General features: G+C 44.2%; 1 protein-coding gene across 3 annotated transcripts; it reads right to left on the bottom strand.

Moving 5' to 3' along the window:
- Positions 1-3,804: 3,804 nt before the first annotated feature.
- On the bottom strand, positions 3,805-8,402 carry LOC123999009 (PH domain-containing protein DDB_G0287875-like). 3 transcript variants are annotated; one of them, XR_006832382.1, is made up of 5 exons: positions 7,755-8,344; positions 7,377-7,448; positions 6,842-7,134; positions 4,676-6,256; positions 3,805-4,484 (listed from the first exon to the last, which is right to left on the bottom strand). XR_006832382.1 is itself a non-coding variant. In XM_046304323.1 (4 exons), the coding sequence occupies exons 1-4, from the start codon at positions 8,234-8,236 to the stop codon at positions 5,534-5,536; spliced, it is 1,128 nt and encodes a 375-aa protein (XP_046160279.1). In that variant the 5' UTR covers positions 8,237-8,402; the 3' UTR covers positions 3,805-5,533. The 3 variants fall into 3 exon arrangements, 2 of the variants coding, with proteins under 2 accessions (XP_046160279.1, XP_046160277.1); XM_046304323.1 differs by having other exon boundaries at positions 3,805-6,256; positions 8,197-8,402; XM_046304321.1 differs by having other exon boundaries at positions 3,805-6,256.
- Between the last annotated feature and the right edge of the window lie 3,215 nt (positions 8,403-11,617).

The raw sequence follows: 11,617 nt of genomic DNA, 5'->3' as shown, positions 1-11,617 counted from the left end.
GGATCAGTGTCCCTTCCACGGGACGGTTGAGCTAACGTAGGCGAATGCGATTAGCATGAGGTTGAGCTAACGCAGGCGAATGCGATTAGCATGAGGTTGAGCTAACGTAGGCTAATGTGATTAGCATGAGGTTGAGCTAACGTGGGCTAATGCGATTAGCATTAGGTTGTAAGTAACAAGAACATTTCCCAGGATATAGACATATCTGACATTGGCAGAAAGCTTAAATTGTTGTTAATCTAACTGCACTGTACAATTTATAGTAGCGACTACAGTGAAATAATGCAATGCTATTGTTTGAGGAGAAAGCACAATTTTGAACATGAAAAGTTATTCATCATTAAATTAGGCACATTTGGGCAGTCTTGATTAAAAAAAAAATACAGAAATGCATTGGATCAGTCTAAACTTTGCACGCACATTGCTGCCATCTAGTGGCCAACATCTAAATTGCACCTGGGCTGGAATAATACATTATGGCCTTTCTCTTGCATTTCAAATATTGTACAAAAACAGTTTTTTTTCTTTGTATCATCTTTTACTAGATCTGTTGTGTTATATTCTCCTACATTCCTTTCACATTTCCATAAACTTCAAAATGTTTCATTTCAAATGGTATCAAATGCATATACAGTTGATGTCAGAAGTTTACATACACCAAAGCCAAATACATTTAAACTCAGTTTCACAATTCCGGACATTTAATCCTAGTAAAATTTCCCTCTCTTAGGTCAGTTAGGATCACCACTTTATTTTAAGAATGTGAAATGTCAGAATAATAGTAGAGAGAATGATTTATTTCAGCTTTAATTTCTTTCATCACATTCACAGTGCGTCAGAAGTTTACATACACTCAATTAGTACTTGGTACCATTGCCATTAAATTGTTTAACGTGGGTCAAATATTTCAGGTAGCCTTCCACAAGCTTCCCACAATAAGTTGGGTGAATTTTGTCCCATTCCTCCTTACAGAGCTGGTGTAACCGAGTCAGGTTTGTAGGCCTCCTTGCTCACAGACGCTTTTTTTTCTTTCTGCCCACACATTTTCTGTAGGCTTGAGGTTAGGGCTTTGTGATGGCCACTCCAATACCTTGACTTTGTTGTCCTTAAGCCATATTGCCACAACTTTGGAAGTATGCTTGGGGTCATTGTCCATTTGGAAGAACCATTTGCGACCAAGCTTTAAAATCCTGACTGATGTCTTGACATGTTGCTTCAGTCCCTCCTGCAGCAAAGCACCCCCACAACATGATGCTGCCACCCGTGCTTCATGGTTGGGATGGTGTTCTTCGGCTTGCAAGCATCCCCTTTTTCCTCCAAACATAATGGTCATTATGGCCAAACAGTTCTATTTTTGTTTCATCAGACCAGAGGACATTTCTCCAAAAAGTCCCCATGTGCAGTTGCAAACCATAGTCTGGCCTTTTTATGGCAGTTTTGGAGTAGTGGCTTCTTCCTTGCTGAGCGACTTTTCTGGTTATGTCGATAAAGGACTCGTTTTACTGTGGATATAGATACTTTCATACCGGTTTTCTCCAGCATCGTCACAAGGTCCTTTGACGTTGTTCTGGGATTGAATTGCACTTTCCGCACTAAAGTACATTCATCTCTAGGATACAGTGCGTCTTCTTCCTCACCATTATGATGGCTGCGCGGTCCCATGTTGTTTATACTTGCGTACTATTGTTTGTACAGATGAACATGGTGCCTTCAGGCATTTGGAAATTGCTCTCAAGGATTAGCCAGACTGTGGAGGTCTTGGCTGATTTCTTTTGATTTTCCTATGATGTCAAGCAAAGAGGCACTGTTTGAAGGTAGACCTTGAAATACATCCATGGGTACACCCTCCAATTGACTCAAATGATGTCAATTGGCCTATCAGAAGCTTCTAAAACCATGACATAATTTTCTGGAATTTCCCAAGCTGTTTAAAGGCAGTCCACTTAGTGTATATAAACTTGACCCACTGGAATTGTGACGAAATGAATTATACGTGAAATAATCTGTCTGTAAACAATTGTTGGAAAATTTACTTGTGTCATGCACAAAGTAGATGTCCTAACCGACTTGCGAAAACTATAGTTTGTTAACAAGAAATGTGTGGATTGGTTGAAAAACTAGTTTTAACGACTCCAACCTAAGTGTATGTAAACTTCCGACTTCAACTGTATATGCATATCCTTGCTTCAGGGCCTGAACAACAGGCAGTTAGTTTTGGGGTATGTCATTTTAGGCAAAAATTGAAAAAAAGGTGCAGATCCTTAAGCGGTTTCAATTCCGCTCCAGCCATTACAAGCCTGTCCTCCCCAATTAGGGTGCCACCAATCTCCTGTGGTTTGGAGTTACTTTTCTGTAATATCTCTGGCTTGGCGCTTGTCCCACAATGTTTTCCGGTCGTCACATTTACTACAACCACAAAGTTATAAACCCTGCCTATTTCCAAAATAAAGATTCTTAAACTTAACCCCTTTATTTAACTAGGCAAGTCAGTTAAGAACAAATTATTATTTACAATAACGGCCTACCCTGGCCAAACCACCACTAACCTGGACGACGCTGGGCCAATTCTGTGCCGCCCTACATGATTTCCGTTCACAGCTGGTTGTGATACAGCCCGGGATCGAACTAGGGTCTGTAGTGACACCTCTAGCACTGCGGTGCAGTGCCTTAGGCTCCCAGGTGGCACAGAGGTCTAACACTTTGTGGCTAACTGTAACCTTGAATTAAGACCAAAAAGCAAATTATTATTTTGATACATTTTTTAGGATAGACAATTTTGACCTTGAGGCTGTGCCATCTAGTGGAAATCATGTGGTTTTCATAGTCTTGTTCATTCTACAGGCTAGCTACTACACCCGTCTGTATTCTGAATTCTAAACTGTGCTCCTTTCTGGAAAAGGGTATGTTGTTTTATTGCGTTTTGTGGTTGCAAATATTAAAGTCCACTACAAAAATGTACTTTCTGCAGCCCTATTTGATAAATTCTAAACTTTTAACATTTGTAACAGTCATGTCAGGAAATAAATGCATTTTAGACAACTAATCACAGTAATTAATCACAACAAAATTAAAAGACAAATATATCAAGCATCGAGAGGCCTCTTTCCCCATCCAAAGGTATTCAAAAGTCTCTCTTCTTGTCCATGATATGTATTGATGCTTATAGCTACAAATAATCTCTCTACCACCTCAGCAAAAACTTTACAAACAGCCTCCCCACCCCTCCAGGACAGAAAGGCTATAGAAGCACCCAGTAACACACTGACCAGAGCGGAGTACATCTGCAGAGAGAACCCCAGGCACATGGATACAGCCACAGCTACAGTCAAGCCCACTAACCTTCCTATTAGATGTCTGGGTGAGAGTTGCCCCAATTTATCCCACACCAAGAAAACTGACACAACACCACCACCACCAAGCCACCTTTGCCCTGCACACCACCCCAAACCCAGCACAACTAGGGCCCCCAAGTTGTAGAGGTCCCTCCGTGTCCCTAGGATGGATACTACCAAGGCTCCTGTGGCCATGCACCCGGGAGCCAAACACAGCACCATCCTAGCAGCCCCCACAGCCACTGACACGGTAATGAACTGTGCCATCCTGATCTCGCCGCTCTTTGCCACATTCTTCACTGCCCTGACCGTCATGATGCTCATCAAACCAGCGATGACCATCCCACTCACTGCAGCCACCCTGGCCCCCACCCCGCTCCCACTCACCCCGTTACCCACAACCTCCCACCACACCCCAGGCTCTAGGAGCTCCTCCACCCTGCCCACCCCATCTGCAGCACCCACCCCCAGCCCGATCAGAAGCCCCAAGAAGGGGGCGCGGAGGACCGATGCAACCAGGCCATGAGACCCAGACAGGACCTCTGCTATCCAGACCACTGAGATGGCTGCTAGTCCTCTCAGAAGCCCGATGGCACCCCCTCTGGCTGTGGATCTCAACACCAGCTCCACACAGAGGTGGTAGTCCAGTGGTCTTGCTGGTGGCAGTGACTCCGCTTCCCCTGGACTCTCCTCCTCTATGTCTTCCAGTCCCAGTACTGTCCATGCTCCGAGAGAGAGAAAGAGCGCTCCTAGACTCACCACTATCAGTGTGGCCCTTACAAACGCCCACTGACGTCCCACGATGCTCCAGCATCTATCCCCTCCTCCTACGTCCTTCTCGTATTTTCTTCTCCCCTGGATGGAGAACGATCTGTCTCTCTCTGTTCCCTCGCCCATCATTTTGTTTTTGATGAACAATTGTTTTTTTCCCCCACCTAAACAGTACAGTCAATCACCCTCTCATTGTTTCTGTCTCCATTGGATGAGTTGAGGCAACCTGTTTTCCTTAGCGAAAGGTGAAACCAGAATTTGGTTATCTGATATCCCCCACCCCCTCAAGAGTGGATCAGTTCCTTCAGTGTGTCTCACGTTGACCACTGAAGGTGCCTCTTCTGAGGAGATCCCTCTCCATCACTGCGGTACTGGTTGCATCTATAGGTTAGAGAACCACGATGGAAACAAGTGGAGACTTGTGTGTCATCCTCAATGATTCGATTTACGCACCTCGACTATACAGTATGTTTCTCTGTTGTTGTTGTTTACAAGTCGGCAACACTATGAAAACACCAATTTAGAAAACATCACTATCATTTAAGATAATCTTTGTCAAACAATTCACTTACTGTAGCTACAGGTGCTGTTCTCTATGGTTGTTAGCCTGTCTCAGAGCATCTGCCTCGGTCTGAATCGGCCTCATGCATACTGCTTGACAATCAAACCGTTGAGAAGGCTGTGTGTGTGTGTGTGTTTCGGGAGTTACTGGTTGGACCGGATGCCAGACTAGTGAGAACAAGTCTCACCTACTATTTCACAATCCTTATCCATCTGTGTAGGCCTAAATTGTGGTTTCCACTCACCACACCGGTTTCTCCAACCATAACTGCTGCAAACAAATGCTGCTATTGTAAATTACTTTGATTATCATGATCAATGATTAATTAATTAACCATTTATTCAATAAAAAAATTGTTATTCCATTGTAAATTCGACAACACAATCGATTAACATTATCTGAGTCTCGCATCCGAAATGGCACCCTATTCCTTACATTATGCAAATTTGAATATGAACCTCGAACCCAGTTCCCCTCTAATCAGGGACCAATTTAGACCTGGGACACAAGGTGGGTTTTAGCTCATAGAGAGTGCACAATATAGGGAAAAAGAGTACCCCTTCGGTTGCATGCTGAGTCAGCCTCCCCGTCTCTCGGCCAGGCTCTGCAGTAGGGCGATTACAGTGTCACTTCAGCTAGTCTCTGCAACAGCGTTTCCACTAGATTATCTAGCCATAAACTCAAAATTCATGAAAACAAACATGAGCTTTTTGTACTTATTTTAAGATTAGGCATAAGGTTAGTAGTGTGGTTAATGTTAGGTTTAAAAATCTAAATTTAAGAAGATGAATAGTAAAAATAGGCAGGGTTTAGCCATAATTATGGCTTTGTGGCTATATAAGTTAGTGACAACCCGGAGCGATGACTGTCACTTCCTGTCTCTCTCAGCCAGTCTCTGCAGCAGGGCAATGACTGTGTCCTGTTTGGAGGAAAGCAGCTCCAGAGCCGTGGCCATCCTACCCAGGGACTCTGCCATGCGTGCCTCCCTCCTCTCGCGCCTCCTCCCCCGGGCCTCCATCCTGCTGCGACGCCCCTGCTCCTCCTTGGCCTGGCCCTCCTGCCTCCTCAGGAACTCCTGCAGCAAGGAGGTGCCTTCTTCTGCTCGCTTCTGCTGCTGGGCCAGAAGGGAGGTAATGGAGGATCCCTTGGAGGAGAAGCGACAGCGCTTCTTTCTGCGGAGGTCTATGCGGCTGAGGTTGGAGGGGATGTGACGGGAGGCAGGGGGCTGTGCGACCGGAGCAGGGGAGGGGTTTGGCTGTAGAGGGTCTGTGTTATTGGCTATCCTGGGGGAGGGCGTGTCCAAGGGGGTGGGAAGAGGGAGGGAGGAGCGGACAGGGGTAGGGGGAGGGAGGGATCTGACAAAAGTGTAGAGAGGGAGGGTGGAGGGAACTGGCGTGTGGAGTGGGAGGGAGGAGGGGACAAGGGTGAGTGTCCGAGTGCATGCAGTGATGAGGTTGCCATGGGGAAGGAGGGGCTTCTGCTCTGTTTTGGTGGTTTCCGTGGCGACGTTCACCTTAGGGATGCTGGTTACTAGGGTAGGGCTGCTAGTGGTCTCGGCGCCGATGGTGTCACCAAGCATGGCATCCATCATCTTATGAGCGAGTGAGAGACAGACAGAAAGAGACAATGTTGAGATAATAGGGTCTTGTTAGCACCCTTGGGCAGCTTTGTTTCTTACTTTCATAATACACCCCCAATGTCACTAGAATTGATGAGCATTCACTACAAGACCACTAGAACACTTTCAACAAAATGAAGAGATGGTTGCCTGACAACGTCACGAAAATTATGCGTGAGCTACGCATGAGTAGAAGGCTGTGTGTTGTTGTGATCCTGAACAGCCCGTTAGCTCGAAACAATGACAAGAAACTGCCATGTGGGGCATTGTAGGTGGCTTGTATCTTGTTTGTGATACCATGTCATGTTTTAAGGTGTTTTGACTTATACCACGTCTATGACAATATGGCTCAAATGCGCTAGTTAGCTAACAACTGGCACGGTGTATTTGAGAGACAAAAAGTGCTTATTGCGTTTTCAATAAACATTTGGAGACGAGATATAGTTTCAATAATCCTATGATTCTAAGCCAACCCCTGTCTGTTTTGCCCAGAAGATGCACACGCATCGGTTTTCTTGCTAAACAACACACGTCTATCGTAATAAAACAAACAAGTACCTCAAAGTACTCCCAGGAGGTTCTGGCCTGGCCGGTCTCCCTGCCTCTGTATTTGACCCTCTTGTAGGTGACGATCAAGTTGTTCCACTTGCGGCGTATCTTCTCAACGGGAAGACAATGACCCTGCTCCTCCAACTCCTTCTGTACGCTCTGGAAGAGCTGTGAACGCTCCCGCGTCCCGTACAGGCTCCAGCGGCGTCCCACTGCTTCGATCAAGTACACAATGGCCTGGTAGGAGAACTCTGGGGAAACCTGGGGAGGAGGCCGAGGAGTCGGGAGGGTCATGACTGTGGCTGAGGAGAGGAAGGAGGTTGGAGAAGAGGGATGTTTAATAAGTATATAAGTACTGTTAAGTCGCTCGATCAGCTAGCCAGCATGCATGTGAGATTTGGTTCCGGGTGCTGCTGATAAATGGTACATCTACAGTAGGTGCTTAGACCAAGAAATATAGGAAGAGTTCTATTTATTTGATGTGCCCTATTTATTTTACTCCCCTCCATCTCCTTCACTCTTTAACGGGAAAAATAAGACTCACCTGGAGCTATCTTTAAGATGGTTTTGCCATCTGCAGAAGTCGAGGAAAAGAAACGGTCAGCACTCACAGGATCTAGTGGACAGAAAGAAAGGCAGGTGTCACATGCAAAACCGTCAAAATACAGTTTAGTATTTTGCGATAGTTCATAATATCAATAATATTCTGATAATTCATTATAAATTATACAAATATTTATAAAGTGTGCAGAGAATGTTCCTGTTTCTCCTGGTTTGCCTTTTACGTCCTATTCAGCTCTGGGTGTGCGGTATATTCGGCCTATTATCTAATAGTATTTTTAAAGTAAAAGTTAAAGTTCCTGTGAGACAAGACAAAAATATATGCTCTCGCTGTCTTACTTGTACGGTACCAACAACTTACACAGTACGATGGGTTTGCTGGTCGTTTTAGTTGCTAGCCGCCCATGCTGTGTTGAATATCCTACATGGTCTTCTATTGGACCGCCTTCTCCCGGAGAAATATCATGACGGGCTACAGACTCCGTGGCTCTTTTGCCCGAAAGCAGCGAAGATGATTCGTCTTCATCGTCAAAGGACTCGGAGTCTTCACTTTTCACAGTGATATTCAACGACATGACCGCGTCTACCATGCGCACCGTCTTGGTTATGGAATCGCTCGACCACGTCTAAATAGGCTGCCTATGTGGCTGTTTCTCTCAATTCTTATGAGAAGGAAAAAGTTTGTCTTTCATTTAGATAAAGAAATTCGCCTACAAACCCCAACATCAGCCACTATTGCAGTATTTGCATTCTCGGACATGTGACTTTACAACAAGCTGAAGAGAAATGGCTGCGTACTTTACCAGGCATGTCTGCGCAACGCTGCTTCGCAGCTCTGGGCATGGATTCGCTGCTGGCAATTGTGGTGACGTGTACTAGCGTGCGCAGGCCCTGCACGAGTGCAGAGACGCAACGCAGACGCTGCCCAAGACTGCCCTGAAGAGGGCGCTGCTGCTCTGTCTGACATTCTCCTCAACAGAACCGCACGTACAAGGCGGATACAAAGAATTATGAAGGTGACATCAAAGATGGAACAATGAGACAGATATTTCACTGGATGTTTAAATTTGAAGCATCCGCTTGACGTTTCCACTCGCTTCCAAATATGGTACTGAGAGGAAGACTACTGGCGGATAGTGGGAGAAGATGGAACGAGATGGATTTTGGCCGACATTCTACAAATGTTCTCACCGATGAAACATTTGATCTCAAAGTTTTCTGTTCCCCAAACTAGAATATGTTATGAACAGAGTGGACTAAAGTGTGTAGACTTTAGCCTTTGCAAACGTTTTAAAAAATGCCGTTGTTTAGGAGTGCAAAGGCGAATCGAGTTATTGCACACGCGCACTTCACGTAGTAGGCGTTCCCTAACGGAAATATGCAATATGCGCCAATAGGATTTCGCTATCTCGTGCATGGCTCTGCCTGCCTGCCCGCCCGCCCCCTGAAGTTGGTTGCTGAATGTACTCTTGAACTCCCTCTCAAATAGATCCTTCAATCTTTCGCCCATCACACGGAACTCTGCATTATCCCTCAGAAAAAAAGACGGACACATTTGTATAGAAAACATAGTAAACAAGCTAGAAATGCAATAAACAACTAATTTAGCCTAATTCATATTTGTTATGGATTAAACAAGGGCACGTTATTAAAGTGTTATTCATTCATTAGCACAAGTTGACTAGTATAATCAAAATGTTAGCCCTGGGTCTTCACATTGGATACTGCAGTAGTGCAGTCTCAACCTGTTAAATGTGGCACAGTTGGTCAAGAGATAAGCAACACATCAGACACAACGTTTTGCACTGTTTGGTAGAGATTCTGTTGAAGCACCATTGGCAGCGATTACATACCTTGAGTCTTGGCTTGGCACACCTGTATTTGAGGATTTTCTTGCATTCTTCTTTGAAGATCCTCTCAAGCTCTATCAGGTTGGATGGGGAGCGTCACTGCACAGCAATTTTCACGTCTCTCCAGAGATGTTCGATCTGGTTCAAGTCCGGGATATGGCTGGGCCACTCAAGGACATTCAGAGACCTGTCCCGAAGCCACTCCTGCATTGTCTTGGCTGTGTGGTTAAGGTCATGTCCTGTTAGAAGGTGAACCTTTAGGTCATGAGCACTCTGGAGTAGGTTTTCATCAAGGATCTCTCTCCCAGTCTCTGCCGCTCAAAAACATCCTCACAGCATGATGCTGCCAAGGTAAAAAACAATCTAGCTGGATGGTTTTTATCAAAATCTTGTCAGTGGTGTCATTTCAGCAAAAATCGAGGGCATGGAATGGCAAAATGACTTCCGTAGCTAGCCTAGGTTTTCAGTGGCCTTGCTTTCATGCGTAAGGGACTGTCAATGGTGCGGATAGAGCACAGCAGAGATTCCGTGCCAACCTGTCACTTTTGGTCAAAAGCACTCTATGGTGTTGGCATTTGAACTTTGTTTATTGTGGTATAGTGTGATATAAGCCGAATTCAATATAATTCCAATGCAAAAACCCAAATGACTCCCATGGGTATAGCTACAGTGCCTTCAGGAAGTATTTACACCCCTTGACATTTTACACATTTTGTTGTGCTATAGGCGGAATTTTAAATGAATTAAATTGAGATTGTGTGTTTCTGGTCTACACACAATAGCCCATAATGTCAAAGTGGAATTATGTTTTTAGAAATGTTCACAAATTAATAGAAAATGAGAAGATGAAATGTCTTGATTCAACAAGTATTCAATCCCTTTTGTTATGGCAAGCCAAAATAAGTTCAGGAGTACAAATGTACTTAACAAGTCACATAAGTGTTTAACATGATTTTCAAATGACTACCTCATCTCTGTACCCCACACAATGATCTGTAAGGTCCCTCAGTCAAGCAGTGGATTTCAAACACAGATTCAACCACAAAGACCAGGGAGGTTTTCCCAATGCCTCGCAAAGAAGGGCCCCTTATTGGTAGATAAACATGAAGTTAATTAAACCGTGGATGGCGTATCAACACATCTAGTCACTACAAAGATACAGGCATCCTTTCTCATTTGGTGGATAGTAAGGAACCCACTCAGTGATTTCACCATGAGGGCAATGGTGACTTTGAAACAGTTAAGAGTTGAATGGCTATGATAGGAGAAAACTGAGGATGGATCAACAAAATCGTAGTTACTCCACAATACTAACCTAACTGATAGAGGGAAAAGAAGGAAGGCTGTACAGACTAAAAATACCTTTTGCCAAAAAAATTGCTAAGCAATCGTTTTTGGGTCCTGAATACAGTGTTCTTTTTGGGGCAAATTCAATACAACAAATTACTGAGTACCACTCTCCATATTTTAAAGCTAGTGGTGGCTGCATCAAGTTATGGGTATGCTTGTTTGTAATCGTTAAGGACTGGGGAGTTTTTTTTTTTTAGGATACAAATTAAATGTAATGGAGCTAAGCACAGGCAAAATCCGAAAGGAAAACCTGGTTCAGTCTGCTTTCCACCAGGCACTGGGAGATTAATTCACCTTTCAGCAGGACAATAACCTAAAACAAGGCCAAATCTACATTGGAGTTGCTTACCAAGACAGCATTGAATGTTCCTGAGTGGCCGAGTTACAGTTTTGACTTAAATCTACATCGAAATCTATGTCAATAATGTACAATCCAGATGTGGAAAGCTCTTAGAGACGTACCCAGAAAGACTCATAGCTGTAATTGCTGACAAAGGTGCTTCTACAAAGTATTGACTCAGGGGTGTTGAAAGTTCTGTATCGGTATTTTCAATACATTTGCAAGAATTTCTTAAAACGTGTTTTCATTTGTAATTATTGGGTATTATGTTTAGATGGGTGAGAATGTGTATTGAATCCATTTTTAATTCAGGCTGTAACACTGTGAATACTTTTTGAAGGAACTGAATCTTGTAGCCTATATTCATTACCAAAACCGCCTTGCGTTAGTGTGTAGAGTGCCGTCCATTGTGCTGATACAGTGCAGCAGAGATAGGCAACAGATTTTGCGCCAACCTCAAGCAATGGTCATAGTCTCTGCATTTGAACGTTATGTTTGTGATGTAGTGTGATATAAGCAGAATTCAATATAATTTCAATGCCTCCTTAGTCACTTTATCCTGGTGTCAGGTCTGGAACGCCACCATCCTGATCTCAGCACCCTTCACCGCGTTCTTTATTGCCCTGACTGCCAAGATACTCATCAAACCCCAATGGCCACCCCAACTCACTGCAGCCAACCTGG

The sequence above is a fragment of the Oncorhynchus gorbuscha genome, linkage group LG16 (genome assembly GCF_021184085.1).
Source record: "Oncorhynchus gorbuscha isolate QuinsamMale2020 ecotype Even-year linkage group LG16, OgorEven_v1.0, whole genome shotgun sequence".
In the NCBI taxonomy this organism is placed as follows: domain Eukaryota; kingdom Metazoa; phylum Chordata; class Actinopteri; order Salmoniformes; family Salmonidae; genus Oncorhynchus; species Oncorhynchus gorbuscha.
This window is presented reverse-complemented; position numbering and strand designations above follow the sequence as displayed.

What these genes read in the sequence shown, in the direction of transcription:
- LOC123999009 (XM_046304321.1), bottom strand. Translation starts at nt 7,983, where the DNA reads ATGGTAGACGCGGTCATGTCGTTGAATATCACTGTGAAAAGTGAAGAC. An exon ending in CAGCAAACCCATCGTACTGT is followed by an intron (nt 7,449 to 7,754) that starts GTAAGTTGTTGG and finishes TCTGTCCACTAG; the next exon opens with ATCCTGTGAGTGCTGACCGT. An exon ending in CATCTTAAAGATAGCTCCAG is followed by an intron (nt 7,135 to 7,376) that starts GTGAGTCTTATT and finishes TCCTCTCCTCAG; the next exon opens with CCACAGTCATGACCCTCCCG.